At 39.8% G+C, this 21,064-nt stretch overlaps 1 protein-coding gene across 1 annotated transcript in view; it reads right to left on the bottom strand.

The window, feature by feature from the left end:
- POLD1 (DNA polymerase delta 1, catalytic subunit) overlaps positions 1-21,064 on the bottom strand; it is a gene marked incomplete in the record, with an annotated part of 1,583,142 nt that overhangs the window by 739,972 nt on the left and 822,106 nt on the right. Inside the window, 1 exon segment of the mRNA XM_044059378.1 lies at positions 6,840-7,015. Within this exon segment, the coding sequence (XP_043915313.1) occupies positions 6,840-7,015 (176 nt within the window).

Raw genomic sequence — 21,064 nt, 5'->3', positions numbered from 1 at the left:
CTTTCCATCTTCACCTTTAGGACAGAGCCTGAAGCTTAGCTTTGTGGGTAGCTTCGCTGTGGATCATGACCCATCAAAAGTAGATTGGAAAAAGGATCTCAGATCCACACTTAAAACACTGCAGCAGTGTGAAATACTGTCAAAACAACACAGTACTAACCCATAATATACTGTGGGCAATGTCTGGGAAATAAGCTAGTACGGCATGCATACACTAGATTTTGCACAGCTGAAGAGGTGAAGTACAGCCGGTGTCACAAGCCATCCATAAACAAGCAGAAATTGTGTAAAAATATACATAGCTTTAGAAGTAAACAGAGGGCTAAAAAAGATGAAGACTAAACAGCCTTCAAATAATATTTTCTAACCTGCCACAGTATGCACAAGGATAGTCTGTAGGTAGAAGGCTGAATGAAGAAATCTCCTCAGTAGACGATATTAGAATTCTGCAGCCATAACTGCTAGCAAATAATGCTACAATGTAACCTAAAAACTTGTTTGTGCTGGAAAAGAATTGATACGAGTTGAGGAGTTAAGGGCCACACTCAAAGAATGAGGATAGAAAGCATAGCTGAATCTGAATACTTGCTGTCATGAATTTTCTTGGTTCAACAACTAGTGCCATGAAGAACTGCAAGCAATGCTCACCAAGCAAGGGCTCTCATACTAATAAACAAAAATGGGTTTATGAACATGAGAGTTACAGATATTTGCAAGCACCAGTGTAGACTGGCAAAGGGCATAAGGATATTGCACTTTCGTAAATAATAAGACTAAAGTGGCATGACAAAATAGAAGAAAAATCTATGGCAAAAATGATTAAGGCCAATATGAGATCAAAACAACCAACCAACTTGGCGAATAAACGAACAAAGCAAATGGAAATGGTGAACTGCTCATGTGCAGATGCTATACAAGACTGGACATGTAAAGAGAAAGGAAGGAAAGGCCATGAAAGGAGACATCAACAAGTAGACTATATATATATATATATATATATATATATATATATATATATATATACATATATGGATATAGATATATATATAGATATACATATAGTGAAGGTAAACTTCAGCTGCCCCAAGGAAACAGCAAACAAACAAAGGGAATGGCCATAAACAGGCATACAAAATATGAGGAACAATTAAAAGTTAGGTAAGGAAGTTGCATAGACTACTATAGCTACACAATAAGACAATATTATGGAACATAAAAACAAACTATTATACAAGAAATCTGTATACTTTAGTTCCAAAAGGGTTAAACTTGGAGTGCAACGGGACATTTTTTACTTGAATGTTTAATTAATTGCCATTTATCTTATTTATGTGTGTATATAAGGCAGGCAATTTTTTAATATTTTATTCTTTGAAGGCTTTTGGCCGAAACATTGGAGAACAATAAACTGCTTTTGGTTACTGGCTGGTCTTTTTTGTTTTTATACTCTGTTTTTCAGTAGTATAGTGATGCATAACTGGAGAGACAGACACTGAATAGATTTATCCAAGTTGGACTGACAAGAAAAATGCCAAAATTGCATCTAGAGAAGAGAAATATGCTTTTAAGGAAAACAAACCACTTAACTATGATGAAGTCAGTTCACAGATGATAATTATTTATTTTCCAGGTTAATATGGAAATGCAGACTAAGCCAGTTTCAGGCCCTTTTTCAGCAATAGCCCAGGAAGAAAAGGCCAAAGGTTAAGAGAATCAATATACACACACAGACACAAAATGATATAGACAATTTACGTAGAAAACACAATTCTAATACACTAAAATTACATAAAAATATTAATACAGAGGTGCTGCACTTTACATAAGATTTCTCACATACACATGCATAGGATCTAGATCATTAGCAAATACTTTACGGCTGGGGTAAAACAGGATTTTCAGCTTAAAATACAGTAGGTAGAAAAAAAGGATTCTAAATGTAGTTTTGAGTAAAAAGTACATGTTAGAACAGCCAAGGTTGAGACTGCTTTCGACCTGACTTCTAGCTAGGGGGTCAAGAAGGGTAGACCCCCCTATTATCATAGACTTTGACCTGGAACAGAGATTGAAGTTAATATGGAGTTCAGTACCAATGGTATCAACCTCAGAAAGTTCAATGTCTGACCCAGAACCAAAATCAAAGTCAACACTAAGAATACAGACTTCAAAGAAACAAAACTGAAGTGGGCAGTTGAAGTAATGTCAACAAGTTGGCCAGATGTATGATCAAAATGGACACTGAAGCCCGAACAGGACTGAGTGTCAGAGTCAAAGGAAGAAAAAAATTAATGCTGGTCCACTTACTGAAAACACAAACACACTGGAACAGTGAAATTATGTAATACCTTTTACTGAACCAACAGAGGTTTTGTGATTATTGGATCTTTCAGGCTATCAAAAAGCCCTTCCCAACTCCCATTAAGGACTCCTTCAGGCCTAAAAGCTTGAGTAATTTTAAAACCTATGAAAGTTAAAGGTATTCATTTATCTTTACTAACACATTTTGGCCCATGAAATGAATTTTACCAAGAAAGGAAAAAGTAAATGGTTTAACTTTTAATATTTTTACAGATGACCAGAAAAGACACTACCTATGTCTCAAGAACAGAACATTCACAAGAAATAATATTACATGTAATAATTTAAAAAAATCCCAATAAAAAGTCCTGTTTTCAACTACCAGGTTAAATGTGATAATGAAACCAATACTGCACAATGGGAACCTAATACAAAAAGAATGGCGAACACAAATGGAAGGGTGGCTAAATAACAAATTGCAGATGCTGACCTGAGAAAGAAGATTCACTGGCTGGTGCCAATGAGAGAATAAACTGAAAAAAAAAAAAAATCACACAAATCTCCAGAAAAGTAGTAAAACACACACAATATACTGCAACAGTCACTTTATCATCCCTGAACATTACTATCGAGGACTATCTGAAGAGCTATGCCTGAATATACAGGATGGGTTACCATATCTGATATGATGCAACATTACAATGATACAATAATTTTTCCAATATAGTGTAAACCTGATAAACAGCCCCCAAAAGTCAAACCCACATCTGAATCAGGACTGTAACAAGGCACTAGCAGGACATCATACCTGATGTCTTAGTCAGAACAAGATGAGAAAAAAAAAGTATGTGGTGCTTCAAAATCTTCACTGGGGCATGATGAGGCCTCTTTCTTTTTCTTTTCTTTTTTTTTGGGGGGTGAGGTTGCTAGGCTTTGAAGAGGAAGATGTAGAAAGAGTTAGAAGAATTGAGGCCATAAAGGTCCCTAACAAAAAGGATGCAAGGTCCCTCTTAAGGAAAATCATCCAGTTCCTGGACAGGCTGCCCAAACAACACTTTCTTCTCAATAATGGCACCCAGGATCTCTCATTTCCAAGTTCTTTCTTTAAAGATGGAAACTTTAACCACACCATCTTGTGGAAGCAAACACAAGCTTTTCTACAGCCATATTAACCGCAAGGGAATAGAACCAGAAATGTGAGATCAGTAGTTTGAAATCTTCTTCTCAACACAACAGAGGAGTAGATTCTTCTGGAACAGCTACTTAAAGCTTTGGACTCCTTGTCTTGTGGCAGGGTAGGAAATGTGTTGAAATTTCTGGGACTTGTGTTGGACCAAAGAGATCATGCAAGGAATCAGTACAAGGATACTTGGAAAGATGCTCTATCAAACACAGGTGGAGGCCTGTAAAGGGCATCCCATTTTTTTTGAGGGCTGGTCCGGCATCGGTTGCTGTCGCCCCTTCCCTGACGTCAGTGCACCAGGGGTATAAAAGATGCAGCAGATGCCATTTTCTTCAGTTTTTCTTGCCCCAGATGTCAGGTGCCCCCAAAAGGGTAGGCTGTAAAAATTATGATCATAAAAAAACATGCACATAACCATCTACAAGCAAATACACCACATAGGTTGTATAGAACAGAGAGGAACAGATAAGTCCCAGCAAAGAAAAAGAGGGATGGTGGGAGGGTAACCTGGACTACAACAGTGAATACACTCGAACATCTACATTTATAGTAGGTACACAACTTACTATGTGGCAAGGCCTGCTCTGGATTTAGAGTAGAGAAGTAAATGGTAGTGCTTTGTATAAGTGTGCACCGAAGTCGCTAAGTCTTTTCTTAAAATCGGAGTAATCCTGGCTCTCCCAATGGAAATGCTCCCTCATGGTATGCAGGGTTTCCCCAAATGAATAGTCCTCAGGAGGAGAAGCTGAAGGAATAGAATCTTCAGCATCAGAATCCTCATAGGGAGGAACAGAATATTCCTGAACAGAAGAGGAATCAGAGGAAATGGAAACCTGATCAGAGGAATCATATTCAGTGTCTTGCCTAGGCCTCTTATCAGGAGGGGGATGGGAACCCCTGATCAAAGTAATTAGGTCTTCAGCCATTTTGAGCATCTGTTTCTTAGGCATAGAAGTCTGTCCTGGAGAATGCTGCAGTGGTTTCCTTGTATTTAAAACTGTTTTAGACTTTTGGATGCTGAAGTAGGCTTTATATAAAGTTGTGTAGGTCTGAAGACACCCTCAGAAGCTGATGCCTGCTCAGCAGCTCCGGACCCATCTGAGGGATTAATTTCCGAAGGGCCAATACCTTGAGTATCCAGAGGCCTAGCTGTCTCCACGTGGGAGTCGGAGGCTGCCTGTGGCTCTGAGGTAGCGGGAGTCAGGGGCTGCGAAAGTGCCTCACTCAGCACCGGCGAACCGGCGACTGGCCTAGAAGAGGCTTCGCCGTCGGTTTTGGACCTTGGATGCTTGTCCTTGTCTTTATCCTTGCGTTTTTTATGAATTCTGATAGTGCGTTGGTTAAATCCAGCACAAAACCGACAGCTAGCAACGTCGTGGTCAGGGACTAGGCAAGGAATACAGTAAGAGTGGAAATCCTTATGAGGTATTTGCTTCCCACAAGAAATACAAATGTTAACTTTTTCTGACATCGGTCTGGAGTAAGAAAAAAGTTTCCCCAACGGGGTACTTAGCTTTAATGAAGACTTTGTTTTTGAAATTCGATTTCAAAAATCTCAGGAGTCGGCCGACCGGCACTTGCGAACTGTTTTTGCTTTGGGCACCCTGCAGCAAGAAAGACTGAAGAAAATGACGTCAGCTGCTTCTTTTATACCCCTGGCGCACTAACGTCAGGGAAGCGGCGACAGCAACCGACGCCGGACCAGGACTTTGGAATTCAGGCCAACTGCGGGTAGCCTGCCAGCAGGATAACCCAAGTGTAATGACTGCAACAGTGAAACACGATGAACATCTGAGCAGAGCTTAGCACTGGTGTCAACCCATGCCTACCTACCAAGAATATGATCCTGCACACAGGAGGACATGAATACAAACAGATCAGAAGGGCTAGTGGGACTCTGCTCTATTTTTGTTGAGTAGATTTGCAAGACTTTGGATGGAGAGGACAGACTGGGGAGAACACATCTTAGTCCCAGTTACAACTTCCAAGCCTGAACTGAGGAACCAGTATAATTGAGAAGGCCATGTTTGGAGCTGTACTACATGACCTTGTGTTGGGAAAGGTGGTGCTGAAATTCTAGGCCCCCCACACTACAGTGGTGCTTGCTGGGGGTAAATTGCTTTGTTAGCAATTAACATTTGTGAATTGTAGCCTTCAATAGTGAAAGAGATGCAAACAAAATGCATAAGGCTGCCTTAAGAGCAGAAATGACAGGCAGAAAAAGTGACTGATATTTGGCCTTTGACCCCCTTCACCTTCTTTCACTCCCTCTAGTACCAGTCTAGAATGCATGAAAGATCTTCCTGTTGGCAGCAGCAGTGACTACATCCCACAGTTAATCTTCAGGAAGTTGAGGGAAGTCTCAGGCTTATCACTCATCTCACCTCCAATAAATCCACTGCTTACTTACAAGCATCTCTAACTGTAACTCTGGAGACTTAGTGAAACCTTTTCCTGACATGCTACTTATACAGGACACTTGAATATTTTCTAAATGTGCTTGCAATCAATGTATTCTGTTGAATAACCTGTCTCTGCATATACAATGTTACCTTAAACTGCATGTAATTGTGTATCTTTTCTATGTATTTTAAACTGAATGTACCTGTATCTTCTAGATCTAGTTTTGAAAGTTTATTGCATGCAATTGTATGTACCTTACTTTATTTAGTTCTGGTAGGTAAAGCTTTTCTCTCTGGGACTCTGCAGAAAAAGGATGTGTGCAGTGGGACTTTCCTGGTAAACAAATGTAAAATAAATAAATAAACAAACAATCCTGACAATTATCAACTGCAAAAGTCATCCAAAGTTTATCAGTAGAGATCTTAAACTCAATTAAGTGCAAGGAAGTATTATGTGACAAGTTATAAAGGGTAATAAACACCAACTTGGAGGCCATAAGATGTGAAATTCTATGTTACACATTCTTTAAAATACAGAAATATACTTTAAAAAGAAGTTGGTGGCATATGACCTTTATATTCTGGCTTCCTTTAGTAAAAATGAATGACAAAATTCTTATTAAATTCTTTTTTTCGTAGTTGGGGGAAGACAGTTTGTTCCACCCTCTTTTCTCCCTTGAGCAGTATACTTCTTAAGGTCAAACCGTCAAAACTGTCAGACCAAGAACTGCTGACAAGAAAACACGGCAAAGCACAGAGTACCATCCAGGTAATGGGAGAAGTCTAGCTAATGGGACATCCATTTTGGACGATCTGTTGCATTTTGTGCACCACATTTGGACTTCCAAACACACATTATTCTACAGATGCACAAAACTGATCAGTGTGCTGAAAAAAGTTAAGACAGAAACCAGCTCATATAAATACAAGCGAGGCAGCAAAAGTGGTCAACTTACCTATCGATCAGGATTTTTTGCAAACAAGTGTTGATTAAGTTAGCAACAAGTGGGCAATTATCTCTTCTGACTGTTTCAATCCCCTTACAATCCATCTTATCATGTGTATGCGGACTTGAAGAAAAATAGAGACCAGCATAACGTTTTTTGTTAATAAGCAAGTATGGGAAATAAACCTGAAAGGCAAAGTAAAAATAAACTACAGCTTTGCATTACAATATGTTTACATGAGTTGTATTCAATTTTCAGTCTGAATAACAAATGCATTCTACTCATGTGAGGTTAGTTCAAGTCTTACAAAATGTATTTTTTTTCATACTCGTTCTTTGGCATCTTTCAGCAGATTAAGCACTTTAAATAGGTTAGGGAAAATCAATACTTCCTCTAGCTCCACAACAAAAATTTTTTAGTAAGCATGGTCTTAGACTCAAAGGGCAAGGTGGCTAACTACATGAAACATAACATACAATGCTAGACTACAAGGACTGCAAGGGGGGCTTGCCCTCCTGCATTAAAAATGTTTTCGATACTTTGAATTTTTTAGATATTTTGGTTTTCAGTCTTTTGCTCTTATGACACAGAAACACACACACAAGTATATAATCATTCCAACGCCAAAAATAATAATACATTTTCTCAATTAGGTGGTACAACTCGTTACTGAACATTTTTCTGCCAAACTATCTCAATCTATGGAGATCTTCCTCTCCCAAGCTCTCAACTTCTTCTTACTGTTCTTTTTCTTGATCCACTTTACATATTCTACTAATTAGCCTTTTCATACTTGCCATATCCATTCTAAACTCAGTCAATAGCTCAGCTAAAGCAGACATCTGGGAAACCCTCCTCCACTTTGTACTAATCAAATTTAGTTCAGCTTGCAGCCCCAAGAAGGACAACAGTAATATTCTGATTTAGTTCAGCTTGTAGTCCCAAAAAGAACAACCTACCACTTTGTCAAAGTCTTGGCTGATATGTGTATTACACTTTATAAGCCAAACAAAAAATAAATAAATCTTGATTACAATGCAAACAACCAAAACCAACCAAAAACACCACTGTAAAATGGGTAACAAAAGAGACAAAGAACTTAATGAATATATTTAGCACTTTCATCCAACAAACACAGACTTTTTCTGAATAAACTCAAATTCATTTGGTCACATTATACATTCACTAAAGCACATGGCAAAGTCGCATAACAGAGTATATATTTCATAAATATCAAAATACATTTATGACTATATTTATTAAACTACAATACATACAGTAAACTAAATAATTAAAATACAATACATACCATAAACTAAATTTCCTTTCCAATCTTCTTCCTGACAAAAAACATTTAATATTAATAACCAGGAAAAGTACTTGCTTGCAATAATTAATAACCAGGAAAAGTACTTGCTTGCAATTGTAACTGCCAACTAGTTACCCTTGCCTCAAGCTTATTCTTGTTATCTCCTCTAAAATCTATAGGTTGATGATCTAATACTGCAACATAAAACTTCTTATAACCTGGACGGTCATTTGCATAATGAAATCTTTTTTTTTTTTTTTTTTTTTTTTTTTTAAATTCTCTTAGGCAATTTCCTAGTTGTTGTACATACATAAAAACAAGTACAAGCTGAACACGCTGCAACATATTGCAATCCTGTGGAACTGCATATACAGTGTGCCGATACAGATAATGTTCAGCCTAAATGCCTCAAACCAATAGGTGGTTCTTCAGAAATATAATTATATGCACCACACTAACAGTTATATACATTCCATTATTTTTCAGCCAATGGGATCATACAGCTTCTTCTTAAATATACACCCTAACTATATCCTTGACCATAGCAAGCATCTCCCTGAGTAAAGAGTAAATTCATAGGTTCATAGATTAGTACTAAGCGAACTGCCCTTGCGAGCCATTTTAAGCCTAGCCAATTATCCCTTGTGAGACTCAAACCCTGCACCTGGTGTTTGTAAGGCAAACACCTTAACCATTAGGACACCGTCCCAACATCCCCTCATCTGTGGTTTCCCATTATGTCTGACACATCAAACAGGCCAAATTGCGTTTGTGAATGTTCTGCAAAAGCCTCCTGCTCTGTTAACAATATTAATCTTTAAGACAGCACTCACATAGTTTTTTTTCTTCTTGTAATAGTATTCTAGTCACCCCCCCATACATTACTTCCTGACAAAATACTTTCTCTCTCTCTCTCTCATTAGTTTCTGTAACTTTGCTCTGTTTTGTGAGGACATCTATATTTGTTATGGCTATTTTCTCTCCCAGTACCCTCCTTGTTCTACATACCTTCCTTCCTTGCCTGTATTTTCCTCTTGTAGATCACACAATAAGTTGCAATAATATCCTTACATAAACCTCATATTATCTTACCATGTTCTGTTTTGTCTAAATGCATCTCTAAAAGCCTAACTAGATGTGGTTGAGATCTCAATAAATGACCAAAAAATGTTTAACTAGGTCTGTAAGCTCATTTGCATTCCAGCAGACACTCTAAATATTCATCTGCATCATTTAACTTCAATTTCCCTTGGGACCACATGCAATTCTTGTGTTAATGCTGTTCAATACACTTCATAAAGCAAACTCTTACGTACATGCTTTTTGTTTTCTACCCACTTCCACACATTTGTTAGCAAAATGGACAAGCTCAAATCTATCCTGTCTTCACAGAATGGACAACTGTAACATTGAATGTAAACAGTCTTGTTAATTTAGCAGCATTTCTTGTGAACGATAACCCCCAACTTCATCTGTTAGCACTAGTGAAAATCATTAGTTCTGTATATCTAATCTTTCACTTACCACTTTCACTAAACACACAAAGGCATTTTTTTCTTAAGTACCATTAAGTGGGATTTCAGTTAAGCAAAACATTACAGTTCCACTTCATTGCTCAACATAAATCACAGGACTAGTATAAATGTGTGGAGTTTTTCCTAACAAAGCATATCTTGGCAGAGGTTAGTCTTGTCCTAAGCCAGGTGCAACTATACCATCTAGAGCAGTCTCCCTTTTCCCTTCAATTTTTTTTTGTAAAGAATGGACTGCTATTCTTATGTAGAAAGAAAACAACTTTTGCTCCTATATTTATCCAGGAAAAAAAAAAAAACATGCATTACTTTATTTTGAAGTGGATCATTCTGCTGCATGTTTAAAACCTTCATTTGTACCTGCTTTGCTTGATCTTGTTTTGAATTCCTGGGCTAAGTCGAAAATAGTCCCCTAAGATCAGTGTTCTACCTTGGTTGACAAATTAAAATAAAATCTATCCACAACATTTTTCCCATTTTTGCACATGGATAACATTGTCACATCAACAGTGACAATAATCTAAAGCAAAGGGTCATACTGCTATGTGGTTAGCCCTAAAAATAAAATAAATACATTAAACATTTCTTCAATACTGCATTCTCCTCTTATGTGAACTGCTTTTACTTTTTTTTTTTTTTTTTTTTTTACATCTCCATCTTCGAGTAGTAAAAGGTGTTCATGATTTCAAGCCCATCACCACCTTACCAGAGGAGAGTACCTCCTCTGCCTTTGCTCCATTCTTACTTCAAAAAGTGGGAAGGGCTTCACTGAAAATCTCCCACAGCTTACTTTACCCACAGAAGCCAACTGTAAGCAACTTTCAGGCTTCTCTGATCTCAGATACGTACAACAATCCTGATATTCCATCTCCTTAAACATTTCTTATGAATCCACATATGCTTTAAGTGTTCTACAATAGAAAACTGACATAAGCAGATGCCACAATTTAAACCTTGTCTATGCAGTTTCACATATGAAAAGTATGTTTTTTCTTTTCCTTGTGGCAGAGGAAAAAATCAATGTTCACAAACACCTGCCTCTCACCCACTTTTAGAAGTTTGGCCATTTGCCATAGACTGGCCAGGATTTTGTCTAAACTAGCAGATGTGAAGCTTAATTAAGATGGGTCTGGGCTGCTTTGTCATCTGTCTGCTTTCTGGTGTACAGAATTGATGAGCTTTCTCTAGCATTATTTATTGCAAAGGAATTCCTCTACATCTGTCACTGAAATTTCAAACATAACAAACATTTTTCTTCTCATTACTAGTCTCCAGGATGCCTGAAACGTATACATTGTCTTTATTGGACCGGTCATCCATTTGAATGGTCTCCAAATACTTCCTGTTTTACTTCCACTGCTGCAAATTTTATTTCACATCTTCAGATAGTGTCTACACTGCAACTCAGTGGTCTGTTATGACCTTCTCTTGATTAATTTAATGCGCTATTCCAGTGTCCCATTTATTTTTATAAAGTGCTTCATTATCGATTTTCTCACCTGTTGTAGCTGCCTTGATTACTGGTTCACAGGGATCCTGCTTATCAAAGTATATGCCACTTGGTTTTCTGATGTGCATGCTGCATTTTCTTCTTTTAATGTTATTTCCTAGGTTTTAATAACTCTTCGTGGCAGGAAGGGCACACATCTGTTTTGCCAGTTCTTCCCTTGCAGCTTTCATCATTCCTTGAATTTCTGGTGAAAAAAACTAAAGGCAAATTACACCATTTAACAGTCCTACGGAAGGCACTAAAAAGAATGTTTTAACTCCCAGAAGCAACATGAAAAATCTTACGATAGGTGATGACACTACATACTTAGTGATCTAGTTAACTCCTACGTAACAACTACATCAGGTGTAGTTATGAGAAGGCAGGCTTGGTTCATAACTTTAAGATGTTAGAGCTCAGATTTTAGATGTTTCAGTTAACCCTTTGGCCAACCAGTTAATGGCAATAATTACTACAGACCATAAGACTAGAAAGGCAGCATCTTCTTTTAAAGAGATCTGTCATCCTGCTACCAAAACAGTTTCAAACAGAATTTGATTAAAGTCGCTTTCACAGAAAGAAATGCCTACCAACAATTTCATGGATAATGACAGTACAGAAGAAGGTAGGTCTCTTCTACTTCAAGTTCACAAGGAAATGGCAGATACAATTAGCGATCATCATCCCTCTTTTCCACATTTTCTACATGGGGCCTGGGTGTCACATCAACTGTTGCCATATCTCTTGTTTCAGTGCCACTTTCCTCCTTGCCTTCGCCAGCAGTCATGCCCATGTAAGGTCTATCCATCCGATTGCTGGACACCCATGTTTCCTCTTGCCTTCCTCCTGTCTATTCCAAATCATCTTTACCACGTTTTCTTCTGCTTCCCTCCACATGTACTCAAACAACCATAATCTGTTTTTTGACAATATTGGCAACTGGAGATACTAAGGCTTGTGCACTGTCAGCAATTCTTCATCTACCCCACAGTTTGCATCCTACCACCCTCATCTCAAGTACTTAATTTCCATCACTTCTAGCTTCAACTGCTCTGCCTTCACTACCGAGGTTTCTGTACCATACAGTAAATACTGGCTGCACCACTGTTTTGTAGACCTTATTTTCCTCAAACACATATCACCACTAATATTCTGTGTCACCTGGCTGCAGTCCCTCTGATTCCAGCTATGGCGTCCTCATTTAGACTTCCCTTCTCCACAACCACCTCTCCCAAATACTTGAAACTGTTAAGATGTCCCAATGTTTTCCCTTCTATCTCAGTTTTCAACTTCTTCCGACTTCTCCCATTTGCCGTCATAACAGCCGTCTTTATCCATATTCAGTTTCATCCAGTGCTTTCAGTTTTGCATTCCATTCCCTATCACTTGCTGAAGTTCTTGCTCAGTCTGCCTGTAATGGCACATCATCTGCGTACAGCAGCTTTGTTGATCTGTCCCTTCTGACCTGCTTGCAAATGTAATCTATTCACAAGTACAAACAGCAGTGGGAACAGAAACGAACCTTGATGCACACCCACTCCTACTGGGAACTCCTCTGTATGCATGAACACTGTTCATACTTCTGTCACTGGGTCCTTGTGCATAGCATGCAATAATTCTGCCAATGTTTCTGGAACTTCAAACCACTGCAGGTCTGCCCAAATCACCTTTCTTGTGACCTTGTCATATACTTTCTCCAAGTCTATGAATGCCTACTTGGACTCTTTTCTCATCTTTAGACTCTTCTCAACTCTCCCACTGCAAATGCAGAGTCATGTTGTACAGCATCCTGATTTGAATCTGAACTGTTCGTCTCCACATCTTACTTTCTACTACTACGTGTATTTGTTTTATCAATTATCCTCTCCAAAACACTCGTATAGTGTGACAGGAGCTCAATACCTCTATATTGCCCACAGTTGTGAATGCCCCCTTTGTTCTTGTATACTTGCACTAGAATGCTTATTTTACAGTCATCGGAGATGCACCTTTCTCTGCATACTCTTAGGAGTACCCTCTGTAGCCATTTCTCTGTTATCTTGCTCAACATCTTGATCATATCTGCTGTGACCTCATCTGAGCCTGCTGTTTTCCTTGACATTTTTCTTAACGCTGTTCTTCTAGGATGTGCTCCTCATCTTTTTTCACTGTAGGCAGTGTCTGGGGCAGTACAAGTTCTGTGAGGTTTTCTTCATTTAGAAGCTGTTGGAAGCATTCCTTTCATCTCTCTTTCATATCCATTGGGCTGGTGAGCAGGTTGTTGCTGGCTTCTCTTATGAAGGGTGTCTGCTTTTGCCTTGTAACCTGAAAGAGTTTCTCTGTGCCATCTGCTGAGTCACTTTCCAAAGCTAATTGAGTGCCTCTGATGCCTTAGTCTTCACTATTGTACCTCATCTCTTAACTTTGTTAGCAAAGTAATAGTCCTCCTTAGCCTCATCTGTCTTTTCTATCTCCTACACTCCTCCTTTCTTCTGATTACTTCCTGGACTCAGATGCTTTCCATATACCTTATTTCCATATTTGGCTTGATAGCATATCTGCTCTATACTTCTCACACATGCTGTTTTGAGGAACTGCCATTCTTCAACTCCACCTATTTCCTCTTCTTCTTGAGGTATTATAACCCAGCATATTTTCTTGACCTCTTATACTTCTGTTCCAGTCAACTTCCAGATCTTCAGTCTAGTGTCTGTTGATCTTGAGTGTTCTCTGACCACTGCTTGCAGCTGATTGTGGCAACCAGTTGTTTATGCTGTGGGCTGATGGTTTCACTGGGGATGACTTTGCAATTGTTGATTCTACTCCAGTGCTCTTCCCTTACAAGGACTAAGCATACTGGCTACTCTTGTATGTGATCTTGCGATAGCCTCTCTTGCTGAACCATGTGTTTTCCAGCATCAAGCCATTTGTCAGACAGAATTCTAGAATGGCCTTTCCTTCTCCATTCCTACTGTCTCAATCATGTGGACTCGAGCAATCCTCATATCACGTCCTGTCTGCCCCAATATGAGCATTCAGGTTCCTCATTATCAACACCAATTCATGCTGTCTTGGTTTACCTAGTAGGTGCCCTATCCTTACACTGGAGTCTGATTGCCATAAGTCTGTCACCCCTTACTGTCTTCTGAAGCTTCTCCTTTATCAAAATTTCACCACCATTTCAAGTCTACTGCTCAAGTGTAGGAAAGATACTGGATCCAACAAGCCAAGTGGCTTTGCTGCACTGTCCTTCCATCGTCTCCTGGATACAGAGGACATTGAGCCTCCTTCTTACTATCACATCATCCACTTCCAAAGCTGCATCCTATCAATGAAACTATAAAGACAGCAGCAATCCGAAGCGCACGTTGGCAGGTTGATTGGTTTTACACCATCATCCAAATGACCCCTAAAATGACCTCAGAGAAGGCAGCCTTCAATATTATCTATCCTACTGGTAAGCAAATAACCAAAGCAAACGAGTATTTCAGATGGTCAGGTTTACATCACAGTTCCAAAACAAACCAAAGTTTCAGTTTATTCCATAAACACCATCTCATCAGGAACATTGGTGTATTTCCAAAGAAAGAAATTAAGCACATACTGTCGTCCAGTCACATGGGTTGAGACTTCTACTTCCGATTTCCATAAACCAACACCATTCTGAGAACAGCTCTAGATTTGTCAGACCAGAACAAGCTCATGTACAGAAACTATTCTGAATAACAATACTGGATAAGAAAGATATCTATACAAACATTTCAATAAGGCTGTCTCACAGAAATTACCTCAGATTTATGACAATTCATAGGTTCATATGTGGCTACTAGGCTATTGGCCAAAGAGCCATTTTAAACCCAACATCACTTTCAGTTTGTAGCTCTGCCATTCAGGCTGTCCATGGGCTCTAGAATACTTACCAAATGCATAACTGCCACTGCTTAAACCACTAAAGAACACTCAAATGCAGGAAAATTGTTAGTAATTTAGCGTTTTTGTCCTTTTAATGATTAACTTCATGAAGTTCTTCATTAAAAGGATGAAAATCCTAAATTATTAACAGTTTTCCTGGATTCGAGTGCTTTTTGTGGTTTTATTATTTGGAACACGTAGTTATTCATTTAGCATTTTTATTTTGGGTGAAATGGCCTGAAAGCAAAACTAAAAGAACACTTCGAGGCCTTTTTCTGCAAGGAGGATTTCTCTATTCCTGGAATTCTCTGGACATTGACCAAGAATAGGTAGCATGTGTTGAAGGTGGGTCATAAGAATTCTCCATTATTGCAAGGACCCGTTTCCTCTTCAAGAAACTATCTGTCAAGTCAGGAGAAGGCTGGATGAAGACAACTTCCCAGTAAGAGGCATCGAGGACAGACTGAGTTTCTCATTCAAGAAGGATAGCTTAAGCTAAGCTATTTTTGTAAAATACATGCCTGAGGCATGTGGCACTAGGTAAAGTGACTGCAAAACCAAAACTGCAAAAAACTAGCTCTTGCAATGCTTCACATGTTGGAACATCTATTTTGCGTGAATAAGCAAATGAATTTTTTAAGTTGTTCAGTCCACAAAGATTTCGTACTAAAATTGTATTAAAGTGCCATAGTAGTCCATATGGAAGATGAATTGATGAGAAAATACATGACGTTTAGAAGAAGAACTGGAGAATGACACTGACAGAGAAGTGTCAGTCTGATCTGTAACTAGCAATAATGAATAGAAAAAGGCTGTTAAGACTTGTATAAAGAGGATGGAACTACACTAAGGATTTCACATGTTGAGAAGCATGCATCAGGACTGTTAGTTAGGTACGCCAGGAATTTGAAAGTATGGAGGTGAGTTTATGAGGATCTTTGCCTCAAACAGCAGATACAGGGTTTGAATCTGACCTTGGATTATTGGCTAGGTTCATAATGGCTCTGAGTAGTTTGCTAAGTATTCACATATGTGAAGCTGATGACTGACCTAAGCACAACCAATAAGACAGGCATGTTGTTAGTTACGCCACAACAGCAGAAAGATAAAACTATACTAAAGAATCTGAGACCGAGTGGTGTAGTACATGGTGAAAAAGGGACAATTTCTTTGGATTTTATTAAAACAGAGGCGGCACTCTATACTGGCTTTATAATTAAGTTGTTTGGCACAAAGAGCTAGTAGGCCGATTATCATTAGATGACAGAAAGAATGATGAGCCTAGAATAAAGTTGGCTCAGTTTACCTCATGGTATAAAAAAGAATCACATTTTGTGGCAACTTTGTTAACCAGGGAAGTCATGCATTGTGGAAGGCCAACCACTCCTCACAGATTACAATTTCCCAGTATCTACACTGCAACAGGGATTACATCCTGCTGAAACAATCAAGGATTCCAGATGATGGAACATTATAGACTGATATATTTCTTGCATTGTTTTAACCAGACGGCACACATGCATTTACAAATGTAAGACTGGTGATAGGTAAGCTGAAAGAGCTATGTCAGGGTCTGACACTGTGATGGATGAAATGATACAGCCTGGTCATTCTAAGGTGGCAGATCAGTGGAAGTGAAGGATGCATGAGAAGAGCAGACGAAGAGCAGACTTAATCATGATCCAAAAGGAGGTGCGTATATTTGGTCACTAACTGGTAAGAGATGGTTTTAAAGGGCATATTTGGATACTTCATTTGAATGTTTGGATGTCTAGGTTGTCCTTGGATACATAAGATAATAGAGTCAGGTTCACAGTTATGACTAACTTGCCCGACATAGTTGTCATCCACAATCGAGATATAATTATTGCTTTAAATATGTTTCAGTTATTGAATAAGGATACATAACTGAGGTTTAAAAAATGGTAATTCATGTGCTATTAAATGTGTTAACTGCTCATAGGTAGCTTTTCAGTAACATGTTAAGATCTGCATATATTTTATAAAGTAATGATGTTAGTTTAAAAGGGTCTGGTTGAATTTTTTTTTTTGGCAAGGTTGACGGTCTTAACTGCCTAGTCTTATAGGCTATTTGCTGGGGAATCTGTAACAAGAATATTACCAAGCATATAATGCTTATTGGTGAAGATGGCAGTTTTCATATTTGCTGCACGAGTCTAATCCAACTGAGGGAAGAGTCTGCTGATTAAAGTAATATGGGCAAGTTTAAAACAAGTATCTTGTATTAGAGAAGTGGGTCTTATTGAAAAGGACTGATAAATATTTCAGGCTGGGCCTAATGAAGCTTATCCCCCTCAAAATGTATTCAGTTGCTCTTTTCTGTAGTAGCAGAGATGGCTTTATGTGAGAACATGCTATCTTTACAACTTAAGTAAAGTTATGAAAGGATTATTTATGTACGTGAAGTAATGATGGTGAGTACACAACATATGGCAAATGCAATGTGGAATCGTGGCTAGGCTACATATGGTCAACCAGATCAACAACCTAGGATTAATTTATATTTTCTCTATGTAGGCCTGGATTACAAAGAAAAACTGTGCAAGTCCGGCACTGCTGTACACTATTATTACATTAATGATCATGTTTACAGATGCCCATTATAATGATGTTACCCAGTCTCAAGTGTTACTCTCTGAATCTGAATGCATAATTATCTGACTGGATTTACTAATACAGATGTTTGCAATATTTTGCTTTTGAAATGGGTGAAAAAAAACATCTTTTCCCAAAAAACACATTACAGAAAGCAGAGGAAGCTCACTCAGTGCCATGAAGTGCTTTTATCACATTCTCTCTGCAACCATACTCAGAGGGATGAGAACTTCTCCACTGCCTAGTCTACTAGGGAAGACTAGAATTTGAGCTGGTGAAATTAACAGTCATGGGCTGCGAGTCCAACATGGCAAAGGAGTTACATCTCTTGCCAACCATATCCAGGGCTTTAGACTACTTATGGATAGTGATGTAAAATCTTACCATAAACATAGATGCCCTTTGTCTTCCATGTTGCAGTATTCTTACTGTTTGGTGAAGGTATGTACAGTGGACCAGGTGGCTCCTTCAAGGATGATAGCTGTGCCTAGGCCTTTGAAGAAAGCTTTGGAAGAAGCTACTGCTCTAGTAGAATAAGCTCTGATCCTGATTCAGGTCTTTTCCGTGGTATGAGTAGCATAAACAGATGGTTTTCCTGATCCAACAGGAAATAGTCTGTTTGGAGACTGCCTTGCCCAGGGCTCTGGGGTGGAAGGAAACAAAGAGTTGATCTGATTTTCTGATCGACTTGGTTTTGTCCAGATAAAATCTTAACTGCCTGTGAACATCCAGGGAGTGTAGTATTCTCTCACTGTCATTCTGGGGAGAGGAGAAAAAGGTCCGTAAGGGAATGGACTGATTTAGTGATAGCTCGCTGACCACTTTGGGCATGAAGGAGGGATTGGTGCCCAGGGTCACCCCTGTCATTATGGAAGATAGTGTAAGGACAGCATGCCATGAGTGCCTGTAACTCTGACACCCTTCTTGCTGAAGTGAGAGCTACCAGCAAAATTGTTTTCCATGTGCACAGCTGCAGGGATGCAGAAGTGGCTGGTTCAAATGGAGTCAGCATAAGTTTCTCCAGGACATAATTCGGGTCCCAGGGTGGTGGGGTAGGCTTTCTGGGTGGTGGTGTGTGCAAGACCCCTTTTAAGAACAATTTAACATCCAACCTGGACAGTAAGGGAGGTTCCAGGGGCAGGCAGGCAGAGATAGCAGAGAGGTGCACTTTCACTGAAGAGTATGATGGATATGCTTTAATCAGCTCACACACAAGCTAAGACTAAAGGGACATCTTCTAGAAGGGGGTCCTTATGTCTTTGGAGACACCATTTGGAGAATCTGTCCCATTTAGAAATGTAGGATCTCCTTGTGTTAGGTTTTCTGGCCTCCTGCAGGATAAAAAGCACGTCCTCTGTGTAGGGGTGTTTGAAGGGTACTAGAAGTTTATCATCCAGAGAGTTAGGCTCAGCATCTAGGTGTGGTTGGATGCGAGTTCCCTTCTGTTATTTGAGTAGGCCCACCTTGTGAGGTAACTTGTGATGATAGCCCTTGGCGAGGGATTATAGAAGGTGGAACCAATGCTACCTTGGCCAGTAGGGAGTCACCAGCAAGATTTTTGGCCTGATCTTCAGGAGGACTTTCTGAATAAGAGGGAAGGGTGGAAAGGCATATAGAAACCGTCCCTTCCATGACATGGTGAAGGCATCCACTCTCCAAGCTAGGGGACAGTGGTGTTTGGCACAGAAATTTGTCAGCTGTCTGTTCTGGGGGGAGGCAAACAGACCTATATGCGGTGTACCCCCATCGGTGGACAATGTCTAGAAAAACTTCCCTGTGTAACATCCAGTTTTGATGTAGAGAGAGTAATCTGCTTAGAGCATCTGCCTGAAGGTTGTCCTGGGAAGGGATGTATGTTGCCTGTAGGGAGAAGCTGTTCTGTGAGGCTAATTCCCAAATTTGCATTGCCAGCCTGCATAGAAGGTCGGACCTGGTCCCCCCCGTTTGTTGATGCACCATATGGCAGTGGTGTTGTCTGTGAAGATTAGCAGAGGGCCTGGCTGAAGGATAGGGAGAAAAGCCTTCAGGGCTAAATGAACCACTGTCATTTCCCTGACACTGACATGCTTCTTCAAGAGGGATGGCTGCCAAAGTGCTTGCACCTCAAGTCCCTTTATGGTAGCCCCCCAGCCCAGATCCGATGCATCTGTGTGCATATGTTGAGCTGGTGTGGGGGGTAGGAGGGGTAAGTCCTGGATTCCTTTGGACCTGTTGTATCCACCACCTTGGTTCTCTTTGTAGACAAAGTAGGAAGGGTATTTTGAAGTCTAGCAGATGTCTGTGCTGGGACCATACGTTCTTTAAATACTACTGTAGCTTCCTCATGTGCATCCTGGCTAGGGGAAGCATAGGGATGGTGGCCTGCCATAAGACCCAAAAGGTGCATGAACTGTCTTGCTGACAGATGGTCTTATCTGAAGGAGGTCTTGGAAATGGTTTGTCAGGGAGATTACTATGTCTTGGGGTAAAAATGCCCTCATTAGGTCCGTCCGAATCCTGCACCCCAGGAAGACCTTGTCTTGTTCTGGGATAGGGATGACTTGGGAAGGTTCAGTGTGAAACTTAGTCTCTGAAGCAGGGACACGGAGAACTGGAGATGATTTTTAAGGGTCTCTTGTTTTTTTTGCAAGAATCAAAATATCGTCTAGGCAGGGTTTGATCTGTATGCCCTTGGTTCTGCAAAAGGCTATGGCGGGAGCTAGGCATTTGGTGATGCAGGGGACAAACCAAAGGGCAAGGCAGTAAATTGAAAATGAGAGCAAGGCCCAGCAAAGCATAAGTATTTCTTATGGTTTGTGTGTATGGGGATGTGGAGGTAAGCCTCCTTTAGGTCCAAAGTGGCCATGAATGCTTGTGGTGGCAATAGCAGAAGTAGGGTCTGTAGGGACAGCATTCTGAAAGATGAAACTTTTAGAAAAAGATTTAGAATGGATAAGTCCAGGATGGGTCTCCATGGTCCATCCTTTTTTGGAATTAAGAAAAGTCTGGAGTAAAACCCTTTTCCTTCTCATCCTAAAGGGATGGGTTCTATGGTGCCTTGTGCCAATAGATCCTGGATAATGTGGGGAAGAAGGTGAAGCTGATTTTTGGGTGGGAAAGGAATGCACTGTGGGGGTGGGTCTTTCCTGCCAGGATAGGAAATATCCTTTTTTAACTATTGCCAGCACCCAGTGATCTGTGGTGATTTCTTTCCAAAGGGGCAGACAGCGAGAGAGACAGGAAGATAGAGGGAGGTGTGTATGGCAGTCACGCATTGTTGACATTATTTCTGTCCTGAAAGGACTGTCTTTGGGTTAGCTGAGAAGTAGTCCTTGAAGAAGGTTGCCTCTTAGTCCCTTTCCTACACCTGCTAGAGGAAGGGGTGGTAGTAGAAAGGGCCCTTCTGACATAGGATGTC

This window comes from Protopterus annectens, chromosome 17.part0 (genome assembly GCF_019279795.1).
Source record: "Protopterus annectens isolate FY-2018-M chromosome 17.part0, PAN1.0, whole genome shotgun sequence".
In the NCBI taxonomy this organism is placed as follows: domain Eukaryota; kingdom Metazoa; phylum Chordata; order Ceratodontiformes; family Protopteridae; genus Protopterus; species Protopterus annectens.
Note: the sequence above shows the minus strand (reverse complement) of the source record. Positions and strands in the feature narration are given on the sequence as shown.